The sequence below is a fragment of the Martes martes genome, assembly GCF_963455335.1.
Source record: "Martes martes genome assembly, chromosome: 1".
NCBI lineage: Eukaryota > Metazoa > Chordata > Mammalia > Carnivora > Mustelidae > Martes > Martes martes.
Genome location: NC_137888.1, coordinates 215,250,616 through 215,273,055, shown reverse-complemented (window position 1 = coordinate 215,273,055; position 22,440 = coordinate 215,250,616). Strand labels below are relative to the sequence as shown.

Below are 22,440 nucleotides of genomic sequence, written 5' to 3'. Positions count from 1 at the left end.
TGTATGAAACCCTACTGGGCTGAACAGCATCGCCTTCCAGCCACTGGATGTTTATGGAACATCTATTAAGGTGCGTGAAGAACCCATTCCTGCCTTCTCTGCGCTCTGGGGACCGGACAAGATCAGGGCCTGCCCATTAGGCAACTCTTTGTGGGTATGGAAGAAGAGTTTGGGGGGCAGGACAGGAGCTACTTATCTGGGGTGTCTGGGAGCGGCCTCCTGGGAGAGACCTGAAGGATGTGAGGGCAGGGAGAGAAAGAGGGATCCTGAGGACAAGGATATGAGGGTGTGTGTACTGGAGTATTCAGTGGCTCCCTATGGCCATCAAAATAAAATCCAGATTCTTCCCTGGGCAAACCCCCTCCCTGTCCTTCCCTCCCGATCCCAACTGCCTTCATCTTTGCCCGCCTCCCTTCTGCTTCAAATACTCTGGCCTCGTCACCGTTTCCCAGCAGCCCGGGTAGGAGTCTGCCTCAGGATTTTTGCATTGAGTGTTCCCTCTGCCTCTCATCCTTCAAGTCTCAGCTCAAATGTCACCTCCTAAGAAAGCCCCCTCTTGGCCGCCCGTTTCAGGGGAGCTCCCTCATCCCACCTACTGCTTCTCAAAACACTGTATCCTGTTTTCTCTCCTTCTAGGTCCCACCAGAGTTTGTTTCCTTTCCTTTTGGCATGATCACGTTTCTCTGTAGGTTGTCCTATTCGATATTTGTCTCCCTTGCTAGGCTGTGTGCGGGCAGAGCCTGTCTCTTGCAGAGCCTTGCATACAGTAAGTGCTCAATAAACGAACAGGCCATGCATGGGGGGGAGGGGAGAAGAAGGCACGCATCCAGCTAAAGCCAGAAATCACCCGCCACACTCCTGCTGGGAACTTCTAAGAAACGAGAGTTTCACGGGTCTACAATGCCAGGAAGTCCGGGTTCCGGTGGGGTGCGGAGGGATGGGGGGGTCTGTGAAGTCCTAATTCCAAAGCTTTTCCACAAGCGCCATGCCTCCCCAGGATGTCCCCCAGGTCGCTAGATGGAGCACCTTCTCCCAGACCTGTTCCTCACCCCGTCCGTCCTGCTCCCCCAAGACCTCCCTCAGCCTAGCCTGTTCTGGCCTCTTCGCCCGCCCCGCACTCCTGCTCCTATCCGCACACCTCCCCCCTCCGGCCCGTGCCAGCTCTCCCCCCTCTCCCCTCTGAGCTCAAGCTACCCAGCTCCCCCCATCCACACAGCTTTGACTTTTGCCATCTTTTGTGAGTCTGGCCCTCCCCCACCTAAAACCTTCCCATGGCTCCCTATGGCCCTTGGGACGAACCCTCAGCCCCTCGGGCTAGCATCAGTTGCCCTGCACCACCCGGCCTGGCCTCGCCTGGCCTGGCCTGGCCTCACCTCCCTGCACCTGCTCCCATACTGCCCCTGCTCCCGCCGCAGGAGTCACACCACCTGCTCCGCGTTCTCTCCCACTTCTGGGCTTCTGCTTGTGCGTTACCTCCTCCTGGAGTTCCCTCCTGCTCCTCTCTGCCTGGAGAAAAGCCATTTCTTCAAGGCCCAGCCCCGAAGCCTCTCCGGCAGGCATCTCCTGCAGGAGTCTCTCCCTCTCCGCACAAGGAGCGAGGCTGCTCCGGCAGGTAGTTACTCTCCAACCCATCCTCATGCTGGAAGATGCTGGGCTCCCAAACAGGGCCCAGCCCCAGGTTGGGGGCGTGGGGGCAGGGTTGCGGACTCCCCGCCCAGGCCCAGGCCCAGGCCCAGGCCCAGGACCCGTGCAGTCAGCGCCAGGACAGAGGGAGCGCCTGGAGGGGGGCAGGGACTGCCTGGTGAGTCCAGGAAAGGCTTCCTGGAGGAGGGGACCTTTACCCAACAGGCTTTAGATGTTTCCACCAGGCATATTCCCCCCCGGGGGGAGGGCAGTAAATACAGATTTGTGGATTGCCTGAGAAGCCACAAGACCACACACACACACACACACACACACACACACACACACACGAGATCGTTTCTGTGTGTGTGTGAGAGAGAGAGAGATGACGGGAAGGAGGACACGCTTTGCTCTGAGCACCGGCTTTGGGAGCAGCTTTGAGAATTTGGGGAGACTCCGCTGAGGGAGGCCGTGAGAAGAGAGACCCCGCCGAAATGCCCCACGCAGCCAGACGGGAGGCGATGAACAACCCGTCGGGGCGAGTCACAGCCCGGGCAGGCCTCGCCCACCTAACTCCACTGCCCGCCAGGACTTGGCGCCCCACGTCTCTCGGCCTCAGTTTCCCCACCTGCCCCATTCAGGAAGAAGCTGCAACGTGGGGGAAGGGACTTAGCTTCTGATCTCTCTCCTCCCACTGTACAGAAAGGCTCAGCCCAGGTTCCTGGCTGGGTTTTTATGATGTGGGTTTTTTTTTTGGTTTTTGGGTTTTTTTTTTAAAGGAAAAATCTGAGAAGCAGCGCTGGGACCCCGGATTGCTCAGACCACCTTAAATCAGCCTCGCCGCCTCAGCTACTGTGGAAATTCCTTTCTCCGCGGTGGTTGGCTGGGTGCGCCAGCCAATCCGCCCGCGGCGCTCCCACATGGGTCTGTGACATCACGGAGGCCGCTGACCAATGGAGAGCAAGAAACTCGCAACCAATGGCAGGAGGCGCTAGGATGGATTGGGCCAATCAGACGGCGGCCAGCACGGTATGGAGAGTGTGCTCCCCCCCCCCCACCCGCTCCAACCCCGAGACGCTGAGAGCCTCGTGGACGCCGGAGCTCAGTCCTGTTGGCGGGGGGTGGGAGGGTGTCCAGTCCGATGAGTGTCCGAAAACCCCGAGGAGCGAGCCACCCCCGGAACCGGGCGGGTCCTTTCTTAAATGCAAGAGCCCCTTGTCCGACACGCTACTTGGCGAAAGCTCGGCCCGCTGGCGGGGCCGACCGGGCGCCCTTCGCCCCATTTCACAGATAGGTAAACCGAGGCAGACTTAAATCACGCGGGACACATCCCACCCCCCGGGAGGGGCGGAGACTCGCACCCGGGACCGGAGGCCCCCAGCACGCGTCAGTTTTCGTCCCCGGGTCGGAGGGGGGAGGGACGAGCCGACGTGTAGGCGGGAGGGAGGGAGGTGCCGGTTCCTGTGGCTCAGTTTCCCCGAGCGCGGACGGGAGAGGAGGCGGGAGCGGGGTTCTCGGAAAGACTACGAGCCCCAGAAGCTCCCGCGCTGCGCCCGCCGGGGCTGTCAATCAAAGTAACGTGGGTCCCTCTCCGGGCCCGCGCTCCCCCGCCCGCCGCCTCTCGCCTGCCAGCTCCCGCTCCCTCCCCGCCGACTCCGGGCCCGGCGCGGTATAATTACAGCCCATTGATCCGACCCGGGCCGGGAAAGCGGCTCCCTCGGGGAGGCCAAGCCTTTGGCTTCCGACTTCGCCAACCTCTGCCTACCGCTCCCCCCGCCCCGGCCCCCCCGGCCCCAGCCGAGCTGCTGGGCCACCGGCCAGGCCTGTCCCCTCCTGCTGGCCAGGGCTCTCAGGTGACCTCTGAGCCTCTGTTCCTGCCAAGGTTGGCGGTGAGCCCCCGTCAGAAGAGTCACACACGTTTCCTTCCACCTGGGAACATGGGGAGCCCTCCCCGGGCTTCTAGCGCCCCCCACCGTGACCTTAAGACTCTTGGGGGCTTCTCTCTGGGCCTCAGTTTACTCACCCGTGTAGGGAGATGCTTGGACAAGCCTTGTTCCCGAAACCCTTGCTCTCGGCTGTCCCCTGCGTGCCCAGCCAGGCTAGGCCATGCTGGGGATTCAAGGAGGGGTTCCCCAAGTTTGGAAAAGCAGGGGAGACCAGGCAGCACCCTCTCCGCCCCCTGTAGTCAGGGCTGAGGTGGCGGGAGGGGCCGGGACTGTTGGCAGGGGCAGAGACGGAGCAGAAGTGAGGTCCCTGCTTGGGAGGTTGGGAAGGCTTCCTAGATGGCCAGTGGAGGTGTTGAGGCTGGGGTTCTGTAGAGCGCGTAGGAGTTGCCTCCTTTGACTGGTGTATTTACACCTCCCTAACCCAAAGGAGACTCTGAGGATAGCTGGGGCAACCTTAATTCCTCCCCTGGGAGGGAGGAGTCCTGGGCCCTGACTCCTCCTCGCCTTGTAGGGGGGACCTCTGGCCCGGCTGTGAAGTTGATGGAGGTGGACATGTCCATGACCTGAGAGGCCTTTCTCCTACCTTGGCAAGGGTGGCTCTCCGGAGAGAAAAGAAGGGGTTGCAGGAATCCACCGTGGCCCCTACTGGGCAGAACGGGTGGACGACAGAATCTTCCAGGAAGTGAAGGCTGAGCAAGTATTTAAAGACTCCTCGTAAACGCTCCATGGGGGGTAGCCACTGTCCCACTGTCCGGCCATTATGGCCCAAAGGCCCTCTCTCCCACCCTAGCTTCACACCTCACAGGGGGACTCTGCACCGCACTCTCCCTTCCTCCCACAACTCTGACCACTCACTGAAATGGCTCAGTCAGTAGAGCAGAGTGTGTGACTTCTTAATCTCGGGGTCCTGAGTTCAAGCCCCATGTTGGGCATACAGATTTACTTAAAAAAGTAAATACACACACACACACACACATTTATATTTCTTTATTTCAAAATAAATATCCCATCCTTCCTCTGCTCAAGAATCTTCTAGAGCTCCCAGTCATCCTCAGAATAAAACCCGAACTCCCCACTCGGTCTGCATGATCGGGCCACAGTCCACTGCCCGCCCTCATCTCCTCCCTCCCTCCCCTCCAGCCCCTCCGGCCTCTCGGCTGTTCCTCTAACACACCAGGCAGGGTCTTGCCCCAGGACCTTAGTATGGACTGTTTCCTCGGCCTGGACCATGGCCGACTCTTGCCCCCTTCCAGCCCTGGCTCGAACATCGCGCCCTAGTGAGGCCTGGTCTGGCTGGCCTTACAGCAGCCCTCAACCTTCCTACTTGGTCAGCCTCTCTCATTTGATTTCCTTCGGTAAAGCCTCGTCCCCCTCCGAACCCTTACTGCCGATTTCATGGTTGGCCCAGGCCCAGCACAGGGCCTGCCCCGCTCGGTATTTGTGGGGAGGACGAAGAGGCAAGCCTAGGGAGGGGCTCCACGGCTAACCTAGCCTGCAGGGACCCATGGCCACCCGAGGTCACACTTTCCTCGAAGGCCTGGGTTCAAATCCATCCCAAGTCCTGGCCTCGCCCTCTCCACGGCCCCACCTCGCCCGGCGCCTGCGTGCCCGTGAGCCCTGCCTCCTTCCCTACTCTCGGGGGGCTCCTGGCTGGACCCCAGATCCGCCCAGTCCCCAGTAGGCCTTGCGCAGATGTGTGTGTGTGGAGCAGGCTGTGTGGGCATTTTGGATCTTGCGTTTCTGGTCGCTGGTCTGCTGTGAGACCGTTCATGGGCCTCAGTCTTCTCATCTTGCAAAGGGGCTAACTGCACCGCCTCCTGAGGCCATGATCGCTGGGCCGCCCGGGTTATTCCCTTGACCTAGTGTCTGACGCTCACAACAGGCCTGCAAAGTAGGGGATGCAAACCTGCCAGCTGCCTCTGGGCTCTTGCCCTCACCCTCCTCCCTGCCGGAAGCCCCTCCCTCCCTCCCTCTACGTCTTCCCGGGCAGGCTCCTGTCATCTGGGTCTCAGCTCCACGGAGAGAGGCCCCTGTCATTCTCTTGTCTCCTGCCCCTGCTGGATTTTTCTTTGTAGTATTTGACTCTTTGAAATTTTCTTATTTGCAGGTTTGTTATCTGTCTTCCCTAGACGCTGTGGGTTCCATGAGGGTCAAGAGGACCTCTGTCCCGGGTCCCTGGGCAGCCACCACAGGGCCTGGTACACAGTAGGCCTCCAATAAAGGCCGGTGGCCAGTCGGTCTGGCTTGAGAGCCAGTAGAGTAGAGGCAGCCGAGCCCAGAGACGCTTAAGGACCTGCCCAAGGTCACACAGCACCGGTGCTTGGGGTGCGCTCACAGCGGCTGCTGTTCGGGGGCCCGGAGGCCATCCCCTTCCCCGCCGCTCGCATTGGCCAGAACTAGTAGCTGGCGGCCCGCCGCCGAGGCCGGGAAACCCACCGGGAACGTGGCGGGCCGCGTCCTCTCCTTACCCGACAGGCCCAGTCAGGCCCGGCAGGGCAGAGGGAGCGCGGGCCCCGCCCCTCCCCGGGGCCCGGATCGGGAGGCGGGGAGGGAGGAGAGGAGGAGAGAGTGGGGTGCGGGGAAGAGGCAGCGCTGGGGACAAGGGGAGGAGGGGGAGGAGGGGGAGGAGGGGGAGGAGGGGGAGGAGGGGGAGGAAGGGGAGGAGGGGGAGGAGGGGGAGGAGGGGGAGGAGGGGGAGGAGGGGGAGGGAGGGGAAGGGTGAAGGGGGCGGAGAAGGAAGGGGCGGACGGGCGGGCGGGCGGGGGAGAAGGGGTGGGAGGGGGGCGGAGGGTCAAGGGCGGGGGAGGGGCGGGCTTCCAGGTCTGGCTGGCGCCCAGCTCCTTGGCCCAGGGGCAGGGGTGGGTGGGAGAGGCCTGAGCGGAGAGGCGGGGGGTGGGGGGGAATCGAGGGCAGGGGGCGGCTTCCCGGCGGGGATGGCGGGGAGGGGGCACAGAGCCGGGGGCACACGGGGAGAGTAGGAGGGAGAGACAGGAGGAGAGAGAGATCTGGAAAGACCTCGAAGGACGGCGGGGGAGGCGGGGCGGGTGAGAGAGAGAGAGAGACGGGGAGACAGAGACTCTGGGACACCCAGAGCCAAGGGCGGAGACACACCAAAGGGCGAAGATACTGGGAGGGATTCTGGCGGGAGGGGGGGCGGGAGGAGGGTCCCTGGCGGGCAGGCTGGGTGCGTGGGCTCTCCTGGAGCTCCTGCTGTCAGAAAGCAGCTAAATGCACAAGGCCTCCTCCTCAACCCCTGCCTCGGTCTCCCCTCCAGGCCCCTCCGTGTCCCTGGGTGTGCCCCTCTTCCCCTCCAACACCTGCCGTGGCTCCCAGGGGCCGGTTCCTCTGCCATCTTGTCTCTTGCTCCCTAAATCCTCACTGAACACCCACTGCGTGCGGGGGTGGGTGCTAAGCCTGGAGATTTCCCCTAATGACCAAATCAGACCAAATCCCTTTTGTCATGGAACTGGGGGGGGGGGGGGACAAGGGACTATCTGTTGACTTAAGTCGTGTGCAGCCCTTGATGCTGGGGAGGTAGAGCGGCAGCAGGGTGTGCTGGTGGTGGTCATGGCAATGAGTGTCCGGCACTGGGAACAGTGTGTTCCAGGCAGAGGGACAGGCCCTGAGGTCCTATCAGGCTTGGTCACCCCCAGGCACAGGAAAGAGGCCAAGAATGGTTGGGATGAAGCCCTCCACAAAGGGGGGGCAGTTCCTCAAGGAGCGCCCCTGTCTACCTCTTACACTCTCCTCAGCCCTGCCCCGCCTGCTGTACCCTCACCTGCCTGCCACCCCCGGCCTTGACGCCCTCCCCTCAAGCACTGGCTCTAGAAGCTTCCTCTTTCTCTTGAATGGCCAAGATCCTGGACCCTGTCCCGTTCGGGCCTCCCTACATCGGACCCAGGTTCCTGGTGGTGTGCTCTTGGGCAAGTCACTACCTGCCTCGAGCCTCAGTTTATCTGTAAAACGGTCCTCCCTTCACAGCTATTTTCAAGGAGTAATTGAGGGATGGGGCGCCTGGCTGGCTCTGTCAGAAGAGCATGTGACTCTTGATCTCTGGGGTGGTGGGTTCAAGCCCCACATTGGGCGTAGATTTGAATAACAATAAATACATAAATGTCCGAAAAAATAATAAAGGAATTAACAGAGACTACTCCAAACCCTTAGCCAAGGCCGGTGCGGGAACAGAGGTTCAAAGCACAGCTGTTGATGATTTCTGTGACCCTTAGGACGCGCCTGGCCTTCCTGACTATTTCTGGTTGCTTCTCAGTAGGGTCAGGAGCGCCTTCGGCAGCGGCAAGGGAACCTGCCTTGGCTCTGCCCTGTTTTGTGGCCTTGGCAATTTGCCGCAGTTTTGTTGTCTGCAAAATGGGCAGAGTGACGTCATCTCCAGGTCCAGACCGCACCATCGGTGGCCTCCGGGTTCCTTTCTGCTTCTCCCTCAAGACCGTGTCCAAGCTGCCAACCCCGGGAGAACGCAGGAAGGAGGAAGGCAGCAGGGGTCCCTGGCCAGCCTGGACTGTGGCCATTTCGGGCGTCATGCGGGGAGTTCCAGCCCAAACCAGAAGGAGAAGGAGGAGGAGGAAGAGGACTGGCTCCCTGGGGCTGGGGCGCTCTCAGACCTAGGGGTCTAGGGACATGCCGAGGAGTGTATGGGGCCGGGGTTCAGACCACTGGGGACTGTGGGACACTGAGGATGTTAGGACCATTGTATGGACAGGAAATGGGGGGGCTCACACCCCTGAGGCGCACAGTCCCCCTGCTAGAAAGACTCTCCAAAGGGGAGTGGAAGGAGCCGGGCAGAGCTTTTGAGCAGCAGGGACCCCCTGAAGGGATGGTGCCAGAGTGGGGTTGAGGTAGTCAGAAAGCGGGGGCTCATCCCACCCCCACCGCTCCCCTCTCCTCGGGTCCTGTGCCCAAAGAGCTGGGGGCTTCGCCCCTCCTCCCTCTCCTCCCTGGGCCCCTCCTCCAGTGTCTCGGCCCCTCCCCCTCGGTCCCCCCCACCGTCTCTCCCGCGCTCCACCTCCCCTCCTCCCCGTCCTCACCCTCCTCGCGGCCCCCTCTTATCTCCTTCCCCCCTCTTGCTTCTTCCCCGAACCCCCTCCCGTCCCTTCCCTCCATTCTCTCCCCCTCCTCTTCTCCCCTCCCCTCCGCCCAGCCTCCACCACCCCTCCATTCTCTCCTCCCCCCACCCCTTCACCCCCTCCCTTGTCCTCCTCCTCCCTCTCCCCTCCTCCCCGCCTAGCCCCCCACCCCTCCCTCCTCTCCCCACTCCCCCTGCATTCTCTCCCGCCGCCCCCTCCTCCTCCCCGCACTGCTCTCCCAAACCCCCTCCCTGCGCTCTCCCCACCGCCCCCTCCGCCCCCTCCTCCCGCCTCATTAGGCGCGGCCGCGGCGCGGGGCCCATTAGCGGATCAATTAGCCGAGGTCGCCGGCGGCGCGGTCGTTGAGCGCGGGAGGCCGCGGCGGGGAGGGGGCTCCGGAGGCAGCGCCTCCGCCCGCCCCGGCTCCGCGGCCGCGATCGCGCGCCCCCGGGACCTTGTGGTCCCCAGGCCCCACCGGGGGCTCCCGGACCCTCGGGGGAGCCAGCCCGGCGCTGCAGGCGGGATTGGGGGGAGGGGCTCCGAGGCCCAGAGGAAGTCCCCTCAGGTCACACACCCTTCGCGGCTGGGCGGGGCGCCCCCTCACCCTGGTTTAGGGGTGTCGGCTTTGTGACCCCCCCCACCCCCCACCCACGGCGCCCTTCCTCTCCCAGCAACATCAGTAATAACATCAGCTGACAGCTTGTGAGCCCTCGCTCGCTTCCTGCTAATTCCCGGGAACAATTTCCCAGAAACAGATCAGACAAGTGACTTCACTTGCCTCAAATCACTAGTTAGGGTCTGAGACGGGTACAAACTCAGGTCTGCCCTCAATAAATTTGCTAACATTTATTGAGTTGCTTCTATGAGCAAATTCAAAAAAAAAAAAAATGCAGCCAACACTCCCCATCCCTTCTCTGCCTTGCTGTCTATCAACACGAGGGCTGACACATTCTGGATTTTCCTAGTATCTGTCTATTCCAGCCAGAGGGTAGGAATTTCCACCTTCTGCGTCCCTGGGGCTCAGAGGCGGTCCCAATGAATGAATGAATGAATGTGCTAGAAGCATTTCCATGGCTTAAAGAATTTGGTCTTCATAACAATGGTTTGTTCTGAGATCATACCCATTTTACAGATCGGGAATCCAAGATTCGGAGAGGTCAAGAGCCAGAATTTTAATCGAGGCTGGAGGGGCGCCTGAATGGCTCAGTCATTGGGCATCTTCCTTGGGCTCAGGTCACGATCCCAGGATCCTGGGATGGAGCCCTGCATCTGGCCCGCATGGGCCCCGCATCGGCCCGCATGGGCCTGCATCGGGCTCTCTGCTCCTCGGGGAGCCTGCTTCCCACTCTCTCTCTCTGCCTGCCTCTCTGCCTGCTTGTGATCTCTGTCTGTCAAATAAATAAATAAAGTCTTTTAAAAAAAAAATAAAATCGAGTTTGGAGGCCCCGTGCCCGCAACCATCATGTGACGTACGGGACCTGGGTGGAGGGATCACGGACCCCTGCTTTGGGGTAGGGTCTGGGGAGGAGTTGAGGAAAGTGACATCTGGAAGTCTTGGAAGCTTACTACCCTGGGAAGGAGGGAAGAGAGAGAGAGAGAGAGAGAGAGAGAGAGAGAGAGAACACTGTTCCAGACAGAGGGAACAGTATATGCAAAGTCCTCCAAGCAAGGAACAGCAAGATGTTTCAGTCTGGAGTCACTGGAGGGGTGAGAAGCAGGACCCCGCCATGGACACCCCCAAATCCACTTTGTAGGATTTTTAAATTGTGAAATGTAACACACCAAAGAGGGCGCACACTGCAAGTGAACAACCGGATGATTAAAAACTGAACGCACTCACCGGCCCCCGAGTTAGGAAACCCAACATGCGCAGCCCTGTGTGAAGCCCCTTCTGCCCCTCCCCCTCCCTCTCCAAGGGTGACCCCATGACACCTGACCCTATAGGGCTTGATCTTGGGCTTGATTTTGTTCCTTATATAAATGGAATCACTCAGCAGGTACGCTTTCGTCCCCGGCTTCTTCGGGTCAGCGAGCCGTGGGCACGAGGGCGAGCCCCGGGTGTTGAGCAGAGCGGTGCCTCCCTCTTTTTCGTGGCCGCGTAGTGTTTTCCAGGCCTGATTGTGTTACAGCTCAGCCATTCTGCTGTTGATGGGCGGTGGGTGGTTTCCGCTGGGGGGAAGCGGGGAGGAAGGACAGCGGCTCTGAGCACCCTTGTCCCACGCCTTTGTGGAGGAGTGGCATGGCGGCTCTGCGGGCTGGATCCGGGAGGGGAAGCGCTGGGTGCCAGACAGCCTTCCAAGAGGGTGTGATGGTTGGCATTGTGAGTTTTTACTCCCGGAGTGTCCTGGGTGAGTTCTGGCTTTTGGCCCAAGGATAACGGCTAGGCAGAGAGGGACCCCATCACACGGGCCTTTTTAGGGCTACAGTTGCCGTGGAGGTGGGGGGGGGACCCAGTGGGAGGCTGGTGGGACCCACCCAGTCATGCTCCCCCCTCCTCTTCCCCTGTGAGCCATTTCCCCAGAGGGAAGCACTCCTGTGCCCTGGGTCCACCTTGAGAAGCCACTAGATTGGGTGGGGGGGCAGATGAGAATTTCTCGACTTTAACAGAAGTCCCCCCGGTGCCCGGGTCCTTGAGGGTGAGGAATCCCATGCTGATGGGCCCCGCCTCATCCTCAGCCTTGTCCCATATCCTGGTGGGCAGCCTGAGGCATCTTGGCCCTGTGCCGGGCTCACTGGGGGACTCTCCTTTCCTTCTGGCTCCCCCAGGTGGCCCAGCTGGGCTGTGGCAGGGAGACCATCAAGAGGTCCTCAAGGGTCAGGTTCAGCTGGGGGTGGGGTGGGTGTCTGTGTTCTCAGATCTGGATGGATTCTGCAGTGTTAAAATCTTCTAAGGAAAGAGAAGGCCACTTGGGAGCCCTCTGGCCTGGTGATCAGAGACCAGCTCTGCTCAGCTGCGTGCACCTGGGCCTGGCTGTGTGACCTGGAGCCTCCAGGAGACCCTCTCTGGTCTGTGCATCAAGTTGGGGAAACAGACCACGCTGGCAAGCCGGACTCCCGCGGGGGGCGGGGAGGATCTCACCATCCCATCCTGTGAGGAGGAGGGAGCTCAGGCATGAGGGAAGCCCCCTCCTCCCCTGGGAAGGGGGCACCGCGGCGGCAGCCCGCAACACAGAGGCAGGAACAAGGCAAACCAACCTTCTCACATCTTTATTTGAAAGGCACAGCTAAGCCCACCCTCGATACAGCATTCTCCCTTCTCTCTGCAGCGATCAAACGACTGAACACAACAAAAGCTGACAGTCTAAGAGGCTATATACAGACACAGGTGTGGGTGTTGCTTGTTTTTTTTTTTTAAACATTTTTCTGTCTTTTTTTCTTTTTTTTTAATATCCCTTTTCTTAAAAGACAAGCTAGTATACTGGAAAAAGGGAGAAAAAATAAAATAAAAAGCAAGACAACTTGAGTACCCTCATCTTTATTCGGGGAGAGGAGAAAGGGAATTCTGGGACGCCCGCCCGCCCGCCACCCCCACCCCTACCCCTGCTCCTGGCTAGGCTCACTGTCTCCGCCCCCTCCCTGGGAGAGGACTGGTGGGCGTGGGCTCTGGAACTAGCGGAGGAGGTGAGCGAGTGGGGAGGGGCGTGGGCTGCGGGGCGGGGAGGGGCAGCTAGCAGTGGTGTTTGCATGCAGTGCCAGGGTGGGAGGCTGGGGGGCGTGTGCCCTGAGGGGCCCGGCGGCCCTGCGGTCAGGTGCACGTTTGTGGAACAGGGCTGTGCAGGGGTGCTGGGCTTGAGGCTCTGCTGTCTTCTGACCTGGCCTCCCGTTTGTGCCTCCAGGCCTCGGCTTGCTCCTGTGTGGAACGAGCGGGCATTCGCCCACTCAGGCTGCAGGGGAGGAGGATGAGGCAGGACCCAGAGGAGAAAGGAGGGGGGGGGAGGCCGGGAGCTGGGGGTGTGAGCGAAGCTAGGGGTGGCGCACGGGCAGGGCTAGGACCCCAGCAGGCGGCTACCATAAATACTACCAAGTTCGGCCGATCCCGAGCTACACTGTGTCTTGCGCTAAACATTCCTCTCTCTCCACGTCTGTCTCCCCTCTGTCCCCCCACCCTCCCTGTCCCCGCCGCCCGCTAATCCGACTTCTCGCCGTCATCCTCCTGGTGGGTGTCGCCATCGTGCCCATTCTTGTCTTCCTTGGAGAGGTGGGCCTGGGAGCCCAGCGCGGACAGCGAGAGGAGGCCGGTGCCGGCGCTGACCGCGGGCAGCGAGGGCGGCTGCAGCCCCACGGGCAGTGGGGTCAGGGGCAAGGCCAGAGCCTGAAGCTGGGACAGCTGATGGGCTTGGAGCTGCTGCTGCAGGGCAGACGGGAGGGAAGCATGAGCTGCCTGGGCCGCCCACCCAAGACCCAAGACCCAAGACCCAAGACCCAAGACCCAAGACCCAGACATACCCGGATGATGGAGTTCAGCTCAGGAGCGGTGACCTGCTTAGCCCTCTCGATGGCTCCCAAGACCTGCTGCTGGTGCTGGAGGGGGGATGGGGTAAAGAGAGGAGCCAGGAGTATATGCCCTGATCTCTGTGAGGGTTTGAGGCACAGAGCCCAGGGGAAGGCACCCTGCACTGGGGCTTCCCATCCCACCAGAAAACCCCTCCCTCCAGCCACTTCTGTTCACCAAGCCAGATTCTCAGAAGACCCAGAGAGACTGGTGACAGACACTTAAAAAAACGCCATTCTGTGAGTCTGAGGGAAATCCTGGACCATGACCCATTCGATGCCAAGTGCAAAGAAGTAAATGTACAGTGCACAACCTGGCCAACTGTACAGAGAAGTCTTGATCCTAAGAGCTTACAGACTGTGCTGAGATTTGCTAATCCAAGCTCCTCTCCTACTACAGCTAGGGAAGGCCCAGTGGATTCTGGCAGTACAGGGGTAAGAGTCTAGGTTCAGGGCAGTCCCTCCCAGGGCAATCTGCAGGGCTAAGAGTCTAGGTTCAGGACAGTCCCTCCTGGGGCAATCTGCCGCCCACACCCCAGCCCTCCCTATGAGTCCATCTCTCCTGCCCTCAGATGCCAGACTCTGCCAATCTCCCTTTTCGCCTTGAAAGGAAAAGGAAATGAAAGGAAAGCACAAGTCTGGGTCTTCAGGGCCCCAAGAACCCCCTTCTCTAGGGTTTTCATAGTGTCCTTCTGGGCATGCAGGTCACCTGCAAGGACCCCAAGATAAAGTCAGGGATTAAAAAGGAAATGATGAATGATAGACAGGAAACCCGGCGGAGGGCAGGAATGGCAGAGCAGGGAATGTGCAATGGACCTCACACCAAGTCTCAAAATCCCAAAAAACAAAAGCAAAGCTTGGCGCGTTGCTCCCCAGGGCGCACGTGTCCCCGCGGTCTGTGTTGCACCTGCACTTATCTGCAGACACGAGCTGGGCGCCCTCCCCACACACCCGGCCTCTGGTTTCTGGCCTAAGGCGGCTCACAGGGCCTGGCAGGCAAACCCCGGGAGGGTAAAAGGCAGAACCCAGAAGGGGGAAAAAAATCTCAGTACTGTCTTGGGCATATCTGACATTTTTACCCGTGAAATGACTCACTCAGGCTGGGAACTCCGCAGCAGAGTGAGGCCCCCTCCCTCCAGTGCCCTGAACCCCTGGGGTTTCCCCAACCTGGGGATTCTTTTGTGTCTGGAAGGTCCACAGAGTGGAGGTGTGTGCCCTGGGCATCCAGAAGCTGCTGGGGGGGCCGTGGGGGGGGGGAGACAGGCCCTGGGGCAAGTTCATGGTCCAACTACCTCCTCCTCCCGGCAGCCCCAGGGCGCCACTCACCTCTTGGGAAAGGTAGGGTAGGACCTGGGCACAAATCCCATTTAGCCTCTTGACGATTTCAGCCTGTAACACACACACACACGCCTCAGCCCAGGGCCGTAGCCGGGGAAGGTACAGACCCGCCCCAGGAGGCCTGTGAGGTGCTCCCTCCGAGGAGGCCAACTCAGCCCAGGGTCAGACCAACACCCGGAGCCCACGGGCACTGGGTCAGCAGCCAAGGTGGGATCGGAGGCCAGCTCTCAGCCCCACAGCTAAGAGGTAGGCTTGTGGGTGGGGGGCGGGGCAAAGTAAGGCCGGAGGGAGAGGAGCAATCTGGGGGCTGGCATGCCCCACCCCAGCCAGAAAGGGGAGGAAGTGGGTAGGAGGTCTTGGCCCCCCACCTCAGGGAGAAACCTCCCAGGGAGGCCCGAGAAGGAACAGGGGGAGGGGCTGGGAAGGTCACAGGATCAGGTGTGGAGGCCTGATTGGACTTGGGGTACAGCCAAGGGGCCCGGCCCACCTGTCTGGGGTTGCACAAGCGGGGGCGGGGAGGGCGTACCTGCTTGTGCATCTCAATGTTCAAGCCGTAGGACATCTCATAGTACTGTGTGGTGGAGAGACAGAGAAAGAGAAATGGGGGTGGGCGAGGACTGGGGTGTGTGACAGGGACAGAGACACACATGCCCGGGTGGTGGGAGCAGGAGGGCAAGTGGGAGGCCCCCACAGTTGGAGCAGGAGCTCGGGCACCTGGCGGGGCCGCATGTGGGGAGCTTTGGGGGCCCAGCCAGGCCTGGCTCCCCTGGTTTCTGGAATAACTATCCAGCTCCCTCTCCAACACACATACATTCCAGGACTCCTAATCTTTTATCTTTATGTGTCTTGTCTGCGGGTGGCCCCAGACTCTGGGGAAGTTTGCCTTCCTGGATATAAATAACCAGGATAAATGAAGCCTGCGGGGTCTGGCTCTGGGGTCAGCAGCCCCCCTCCTCACGCCCCAGATCTGACCCTGCCTCCTCCCCTCCTCTAAAGCCCCTCGTGGCTCCCCATCATCCCTTGGGGTGGGGCAGGGGAAGCCAAGTTCATTCCCAGGACTCTCTATGGTTTCTCCTCCTCTGCCCAGCAAGCTCCTACTCATTCTTCAAGACCCTAGCCACAATGCCCCATCCTCCATGCAGCCTTCCGGGCAGTGTGCCCCCCTGCCAAACACCCCCATCCTGGGTTGCTCTCTCTGTCCCAGCCCCGGCCCTCCAGAGCTAGGAGGGTCAGCGTCTGGCTCTGCCTCCCCTGTAGCCTGGGAGAGCTGGGCTCTGGGCTGGACTGAGGCAGGGGCTTTTTGCTGTAGGAACTGCGACCTGGTGGGTAGAAATCCCAGCAAGGGATTCTGCTAATGCTCACAGGCAGGGTCTCAGATGTCAAGCAAAGAATGCGGGTGTCCCCCCTTCCCTCCCTCCAACCTCAAAGGATGTCAGCTTTCTGCCCGATGGCCCCCCCCCTGCCCCGCCCGCAGGAGTCCTCCTTCTGAAGCTCGGGCAAGGAGGGGTTAAGGGCTGGGATGCCCGAACTGTGGGGGCAGGGACGGATCCGGCCGCTCCCCCAGTCAGTTCCTGGCTTTGGCTTACACAGCGGCTGCCTCCTCTGCTGCCAAGGACAGCCGGGGGACCTGGCAGGCCTGGGCTGCAACCCGGTGGTTTGGCACCTGGGCCACTGCCTGGGCCGGCGGCCAGGCCAGCGAGGCGGCCTCGGCCAGGCCCCAGGGGCCCAGCTGAATGGAGAGCAGACCCCGAATCCTTGTCCATCCCACAGGAGGTGGCCAGGGTTCAGGCAGCTGCCAGGGTTGGAGGAGGGTCAGGGGTCTCCCCTCCCCTCCCCACGGGAGCCCAGCTTACCATCACATAATGACGCTGCATCTCTGACTTCTCGCTGGCCAGCTTGTCACATTCCAGCTTGAGGCTGAAAAAGAACAAGGGGAGAGGGACCAGGGGCCCGTTGTGCGGGGCGGGGGGTGGGGGGGAGGCACAGAGCTTTGGCGGTGCGGCGGGGCGGGCTGGGCGGCGCGACTCAGGCTTCTTAATAACAGAAATCGGAGCGAACAGGCAGACTCCGGGTCAGCCAGGGACTCAAAGAAAACTCTTCCCTGTCCGGAGACTCGATGAGATCAGTAATATTGGTGTCACCCTCATTTCCCGATGATGCAATGGATGCCCAGAGAGGCTGAGTAACTAGCTCAAGGTCACACAGCCAGAAAGCTGGCTTCCGAGGCCAGTCCCAATCCCTGGGGAAAACTATCCAGCCAGGGAGGAAGGAACGGAAACCACAGAAGTGGGGAGAGGGTGGGGGGTGGCAGGCTGGCTGGCAGGGCTCTGGGTCGGATTCACCAAGGAATCTCCAGGGGGGTCTGGTCTGTCTCGTAAGCCTTGATTGCGCTAGGGGGTAAAAGTTCCCACTGGTGGGAACCGCAGGCCTCTCTCAGGCAGGGATGAGCTTAGGCCATTTCTCAAAGCCTACCCACCCCTGTCCCCAAGGAGAAGGGCAGAGAAAGACCTAGAAAGCTGACAGCACGGACTCAAGCCAGGTGCACTGGATTCAAAGGTCAGCCCGGACCCCTTGATGCTGTGTGGCTCTAAGCAAACCCCTCTACCTCTCTGGGCCTTGGTCTCTGCATCACCAAGTACCAACCTCCCAGGGTGGGGTGGTGAGAAAGAAATGGATTAAGACAAGAAAATCTGGGGATGACTGGGCAGATCAGTTGTTAAGCCTCTGCCTCTGGCTCAGGTCATGATTCCAGGGTACTGGGATCAAGCCCCAAGTTGGGCTCCCTGCTCAGCAGGAAGCCTGCTTCTCCCCCAGGAAGCCCCACTCCCCCCTGCTTGTGTTCTCTCTCTTTCTGTCAAATAAAAAAATCTTAAGGAAAAAAAAAAAATCTTCTAGAACAATGCCTGGTATACAGTAAGCACCCAATAAATGCTTGGTCTTAGAGTCCTCCTAGGGGCTTGGTGCTTCACTCCACCAAGCTGTGACTTGTACGCCCAGAGTCAGAGATGAGCCATAGTTCGCGTTGCTCTGGACCCCCTACCATGAGTTTGTTTTCTCTCATTTTCTTTAAAAAACGCTATTTGTTGACACCATCAGCAAAAAAAAAACCAAACCCAACCAGGCAATTTCAGCCCAAACTCTGAAATCCTGGCTCTTCTTGAGGGTCTGGCAAATCTTGGGTGTGCCCCCAATGTGGCAGGACCCCTCACTGTACAGAGAGAAACCCAGGCCCAGTGGATGGAGACCCCAAAGTTCAGAGAGGGTGTCTGGCTTCCCCAAAGTCACCCAGCACATGACAGCACTCTGACCCGGAGCTATGGGACTGGGCCAGCGCCAGTGCTCACTGAGATGAGCCTGGGCCAGGTTGGGAGGGAAGGATCCCCTGGAGGGGCTCAGAAGAGCCAAGTTTGCCAAACCAAGTCCCTAACCGACCAGGGGACCAGAACAAAGTTCATGGGGCCTGCCTTTCAACTGCCTGTGCCTCAGTTTCCCTGTCTGAAGAACGTGCACACTAAGGACAACGAGGAAGACTGAACAAGAGCATGTCGGTTCAGTATTTAGCGTGTGGGGAGCACAGCCAGTACCCCCCCAAAAGGTGAGATTTTTGAAAATTTATCTATAAATCTGTATCTTGTTATTTCCTTTTCTTCTCGGGAGAAAACCCAGGATCCTTCTTGGGACACTCTGGTGTTGGCAAACAGGTCCCGAGAGGGCCCAAGGCCTGGTGGGGATTTGTGACCGTGACCAAGGACTCCCTTCTGATTCCCAGGCACAACCCCCCGACTCTGTAACAGAACCTTGAGAATCTGCATTCTCCAACCCAGAGATTGGCTGCAAACCTGAGTCTGCCACTTCTCTGCCGTGCGGCCCCAGAAAATCTCTAACCTCTCTGGGCTTAAATTTCTTTAACCGTGAGATGAAAATAATACCAGGTCTTTCCCCTTAGCTCGGGCACTTGGCAAGCCCTTTACAATGCTAGAACCTTAAATTCTGGAGGAAGAACTGCCTTTGAGAATCTGTTAGGACGCCAGGAACTCCTTCTCCAAAACTAAGCAGAACGATTTTAACAGGCTACAGAGTGTTTTCTTTTGGGGGTGGGACGCGTGGAAGGCCCTTCCATTCCCCAACTTCTTGGGAGGTCTTTTAACCAAGAGGGGGTTGGGGTGGGGCTGGGGAGAGGAACTCTGAAACCACACAGATAGCTGAGTCTCTGGGCAAATAATTGTCACTTCTTGTGCCTCAGTGTTCTTACCTGTGAAATGGGCTGTCTTGACGTCTATGTGAGTTTAATAATAGAACGTGCTCACGACAGGGCCTACCACGTAATAGGACGCTCTCTACCTACATTTTTTTCAAATATGAGTATGTAGCTGTGGCCACAACCTTCCCTCCCGGCCTGGGGGGGGGGGGCGTCCACCCTCCCCCCTGCGGGCTCTCTGGGTCCCTGCTCACCTGTGGTACTGGGCCTGCAGCAGCTGAAACTCGTCTTTGATGCGGTCGCAGGAGTCCGAGGTGGTGAATTTGAGTTGCTGGGGTAGGTGAGACGAGCCCTGCGGGGCGGGGGAGCGGCCCCGGTCAGGGCCAGGCGAGGCGGGGCGACCCCCAAGGCAGCGGCCAGTCGGCGCAGCTGCAGCGCGGCCCCCCCTCTCGCCCCACTTCCCGGGCCCGTGTTTACAGCCCCTGGCGCGGCCCCCGCCCTCGCTTCCTGCCCCCGCCTCTCCCGGGGGAAGGCGAGGGGGTGGGTGCGCCCGGAGCCGCCTCGTTCCCCGCCACCCCCAGGCTGTGGGGGTGCGTTTTAAGGTCCGCCCTTGGTGGGGGGCAGCGTGCGCCCTCTACCGCCCCTCCAAAGCGCGGGGGGGTGCACATCCGAGAACCCCAACTGCCTCTGCGAAGGGGGGAAGGCGTCCTAGAGTCCCCCTCCCCAAGTTGGTGGGGGCGCAAGGCCTCCCTGCAAAGTCGCCTTGGGGAAGGATCCTCTCCCAGCGCCCCCAATTACCCGGGGGCGCCCTCCACCCCAGATTCCCAGCACCCTTCTTCCCGGCCGCGCTCTTCCGGGAGGGGTGCGCCTCGGATCTCCCCCCACTCCCAGGCCCCAAAACCAGCTGCGGTGCTCGAGGTGCCCGGTGGGGCTCCCCGGGTGCCCCAGGCCCGAGGCCAAGGCCGCCCGAGGCCCGGCCTGGCTGGGCTGGGGGGGGGGGTAAGCGTGCCCCAGGGGCTGGGGGAGGGGGAATCCGGGCCCGGAGCTGGAGAGGACCGGGCCTGGGAACTAGGGGGCGAATCCGGGTCGCGAGCTGGGAGAGGGACCGGGACCTACGGGGCGAGGGTGGGGGAGAGCCCGGGTGGTGGGGGCGGGGGAGTAGCGCTGGGCCGGGAGCTGGAGGGGACCCGGCCCAGGAGTTGGGGGAGGCGCCGAGTAGGAAGCCGGCGGGTGGGGGGGGGGGGAATGGCCCGGCTGGGAACTGGGGTGCCAGGCGCCGACCTGGGGGAGGTGCGCGGGGCCCGGACCCGGGCGGGGGGCGGGGAGGAATGGCCCGCACGAGAACTGGGGGTGCCAGGCGCGGACCTAAGGGGGATGCCGGGCCCGGATCTGGGGGTGGGGGGTGGGGGCGCCGGGCCGGCGGGCCCCGCTTACCGAATGCCTGCTTTGTGGAAACATCATGTCAGTCGCGGCGGGGGGCGCGGGCTGCGCCCCGGCTGTGCGCCCCGGCTCGGGAGGCTCGGGGCGCCGGGCGGCCGCGCCTTTGTCCCGGCGCCGATCGGCAGCTCCCGGGGCCGCCGCCGCCGCCTCCCGCGCCCGGCCTCGCCCGCTTCCTGCGCCCCCTCCCCGCGCGCCCGGCCCCGGCGCGCCCCGGGCCCCGCTTCCTGCGCGCCCGGCGCCCCTCCCCGCCCCTCCCCGCCGCCCGCCTCCCCGCACGCCCGGCCGCCGCTCCTATTGTCTAATGGCGGCGACGCCGGCAGTGGCCGCGGCCTCGGCTGCGCGGAGGCTCCGGCTCCACCTGCTGCCGCCGCCGCCGCCGCCGCCGCCGCTGCTGCTGCTTCCCGGGCCCCGTGCGCGCCGCCGAGGGGGGCGCGCGCCCGGGGAGGCCTGCGGATCCCCACCCAGCCCGCCTCCCCCGCCGGCCCGCGCGGTGACCTTGGGCACGGCGCGCCCCGCCCCGGGGCCGCGGCCCCTCCCGGCGGGGCGGGCCCGGGCCGCCGCCGGGCCTCGGTTTCCCCATCCGGCAGAGAAAGGGCCCGGCCGCCCCCATCGAAACCGCCGACTCAGTCATGGCGCGACCTGGACGCGTGCCAGGGACATGCTCTGTAACCTTGGCTCGCGGGCTGTTTCTCTCCGAGCCTCGGTTTCCTCTCCCGTAGAAAGGCCGCGGCAACCCCGCCGACCTCGTGGGCGCCGGCCCTTCGACATGCATGGATTGAGCGCCTACTGTGTGCCAGGCCCTGCTCCAAGACCTGGGGGTGGCATGGGGGTGGGGGGTATAAAGCCCCCCTCCTCCCCTGGGTCGAGATGACAGGAGACGCACAAATGCACAGGCCAAAATCCCTGGCAGGTCAGCGGGTGATAACGGCTCTGGGGCAAATGAGGCAGCCTGGAGGTCAAGAGGCCAAGAGGCCTCCTGGACCTGAAGGTGAGAGATAGGGCCCCGCCAGGGGTGGGGGCAGGGGAGGCTTAGTCAAGGAGGCAGGGAGAGCAAGTGCAAGGGCCCTGAGGCAGCTCGGGGAGCCAGGGCCAGCAGCTTCATGCCTTGGCCCAGGGGGCCTGCACTCAGGAGGGTCTGTGCTTGGGTTCGCGCCCTGCTCTTGTGTTCTGGAAATTCCTTAGTTTTTGAACAAGGGGTCTGGCGATTTTGTTCTCCATTGGGCCCAGCGAATTCTGTGGCTGGTGCCAGGGGCGTGAGCAATGATGTAGGGCTTTGGGGAGTCGGGGGAGACTTGGGTTTTTACTCCAAGAGAGGCAGGGGAGCGGAAACCCTGGACAGGGCCGGCCCAACAGGGGTTTTGATAGGATCTGTCTTGCTGCCATGTGGAGAACAGGCCCCAGAGAAGCTGGTGAAGGAATGTGCAGTTAACCCGGCAAATGCTAAAGGCAATCTCTTAATTACCACCACCATCGCCATCATTATCAGTTCCGCCGCGTGCCTCCCCCCGTGTGTATGACTTCTTTGGGCCTTGGGTTTCCCCAAACTGTGAAACAGAGTTAGGACCCCAGACACCTTTCCTGGGCAGATGAAACGCCGCACAGGAATGAGATGAATAAGCAAAATTTAAGGTTCCTTCTATCCTTCCGCCCCCCCCAAACAAAACCCTTCCAGGTAAATGTTACTTCGATATTTTTTAAAATAAAAATTCCTACAAAAAATAAAAAATCACTTTGAGCAGAATATCAGTGTGTTAAGTGAAGATGGTATCTGATGGGGCCAGAGATAAGAAGGAAAATGTGGGTCCCCCTCGTTCCGATGCCATGAGAAAAAAAAGGAAAACCTTTTTGGAAAGTTCTTCAATATTCCTATTGGGTTCTGGAACACGCAGGCCCCGCAAGTTGTACCAGAGTCCCTGAAGCAGATGGGCTATCAAATTTTGGGGCAAGGCAAAATGAAAATGCAGGGTCTCCTGTTGGAAAGTTATTGGGAATTTAGGAATTTCGAGATGTTAACAACAGCATTAAACAGAGTTCAGGTCCTATGGGACAGCATGAGCCCCATGCCGAATACCCTTTCTCCTGGGACACCCTTTTACAGCCTATGTCTGAGCCTGCTGTAGTATTTAGCCATTTGGGGACCAAACACTCCCATTTTCGCAGACCCCAGGCTTGGCTGGCAGTGGCGTAGCCAGACACAAGAGACTCCCCCCCCCCCGCCCCCCATGTGGGGTCAGGGCTGGGCCTTTCTGCAGGCAGACAAGGCCCAGAATTGTGTCCCGGACCATGAGTAGGAATCAACCAATCAACCTCACATGACTTTACT

At 60.9% G+C, this 22,440-nt stretch overlaps 1 protein-coding gene across 1 annotated transcript; it reads right to left on the bottom strand.

Annotated features, from left to right (window-relative positions):
• Nucleotides 1-11,842: 11,842 nt before the first annotated feature.
• TLE5 (TLE family member 5, transcriptional modulator) lies at nt 11,843-20,341 on the bottom strand. The gene is made up of 7 exons (XM_080804502.1): nt 20,112-20,341; nt 18,932-19,029; nt 16,333-16,396; nt 15,006-15,050; nt 14,468-14,530; nt 13,097-13,171; nt 11,843-12,998 (listed from the first exon to the last, which is right to left on the bottom strand). The coding sequence occupies exons 1-7, from the start codon at nt 20,136-20,138 to the stop codon at nt 12,777-12,779; spliced, it is 594 nt and encodes a 197-aa protein (XP_080660628.1). The 5' UTR covers nt 20,139-20,341; the 3' UTR covers nt 11,843-12,776.
• Between the last annotated feature and the right edge of the window lie 2,099 nt (nt 20,342-22,440).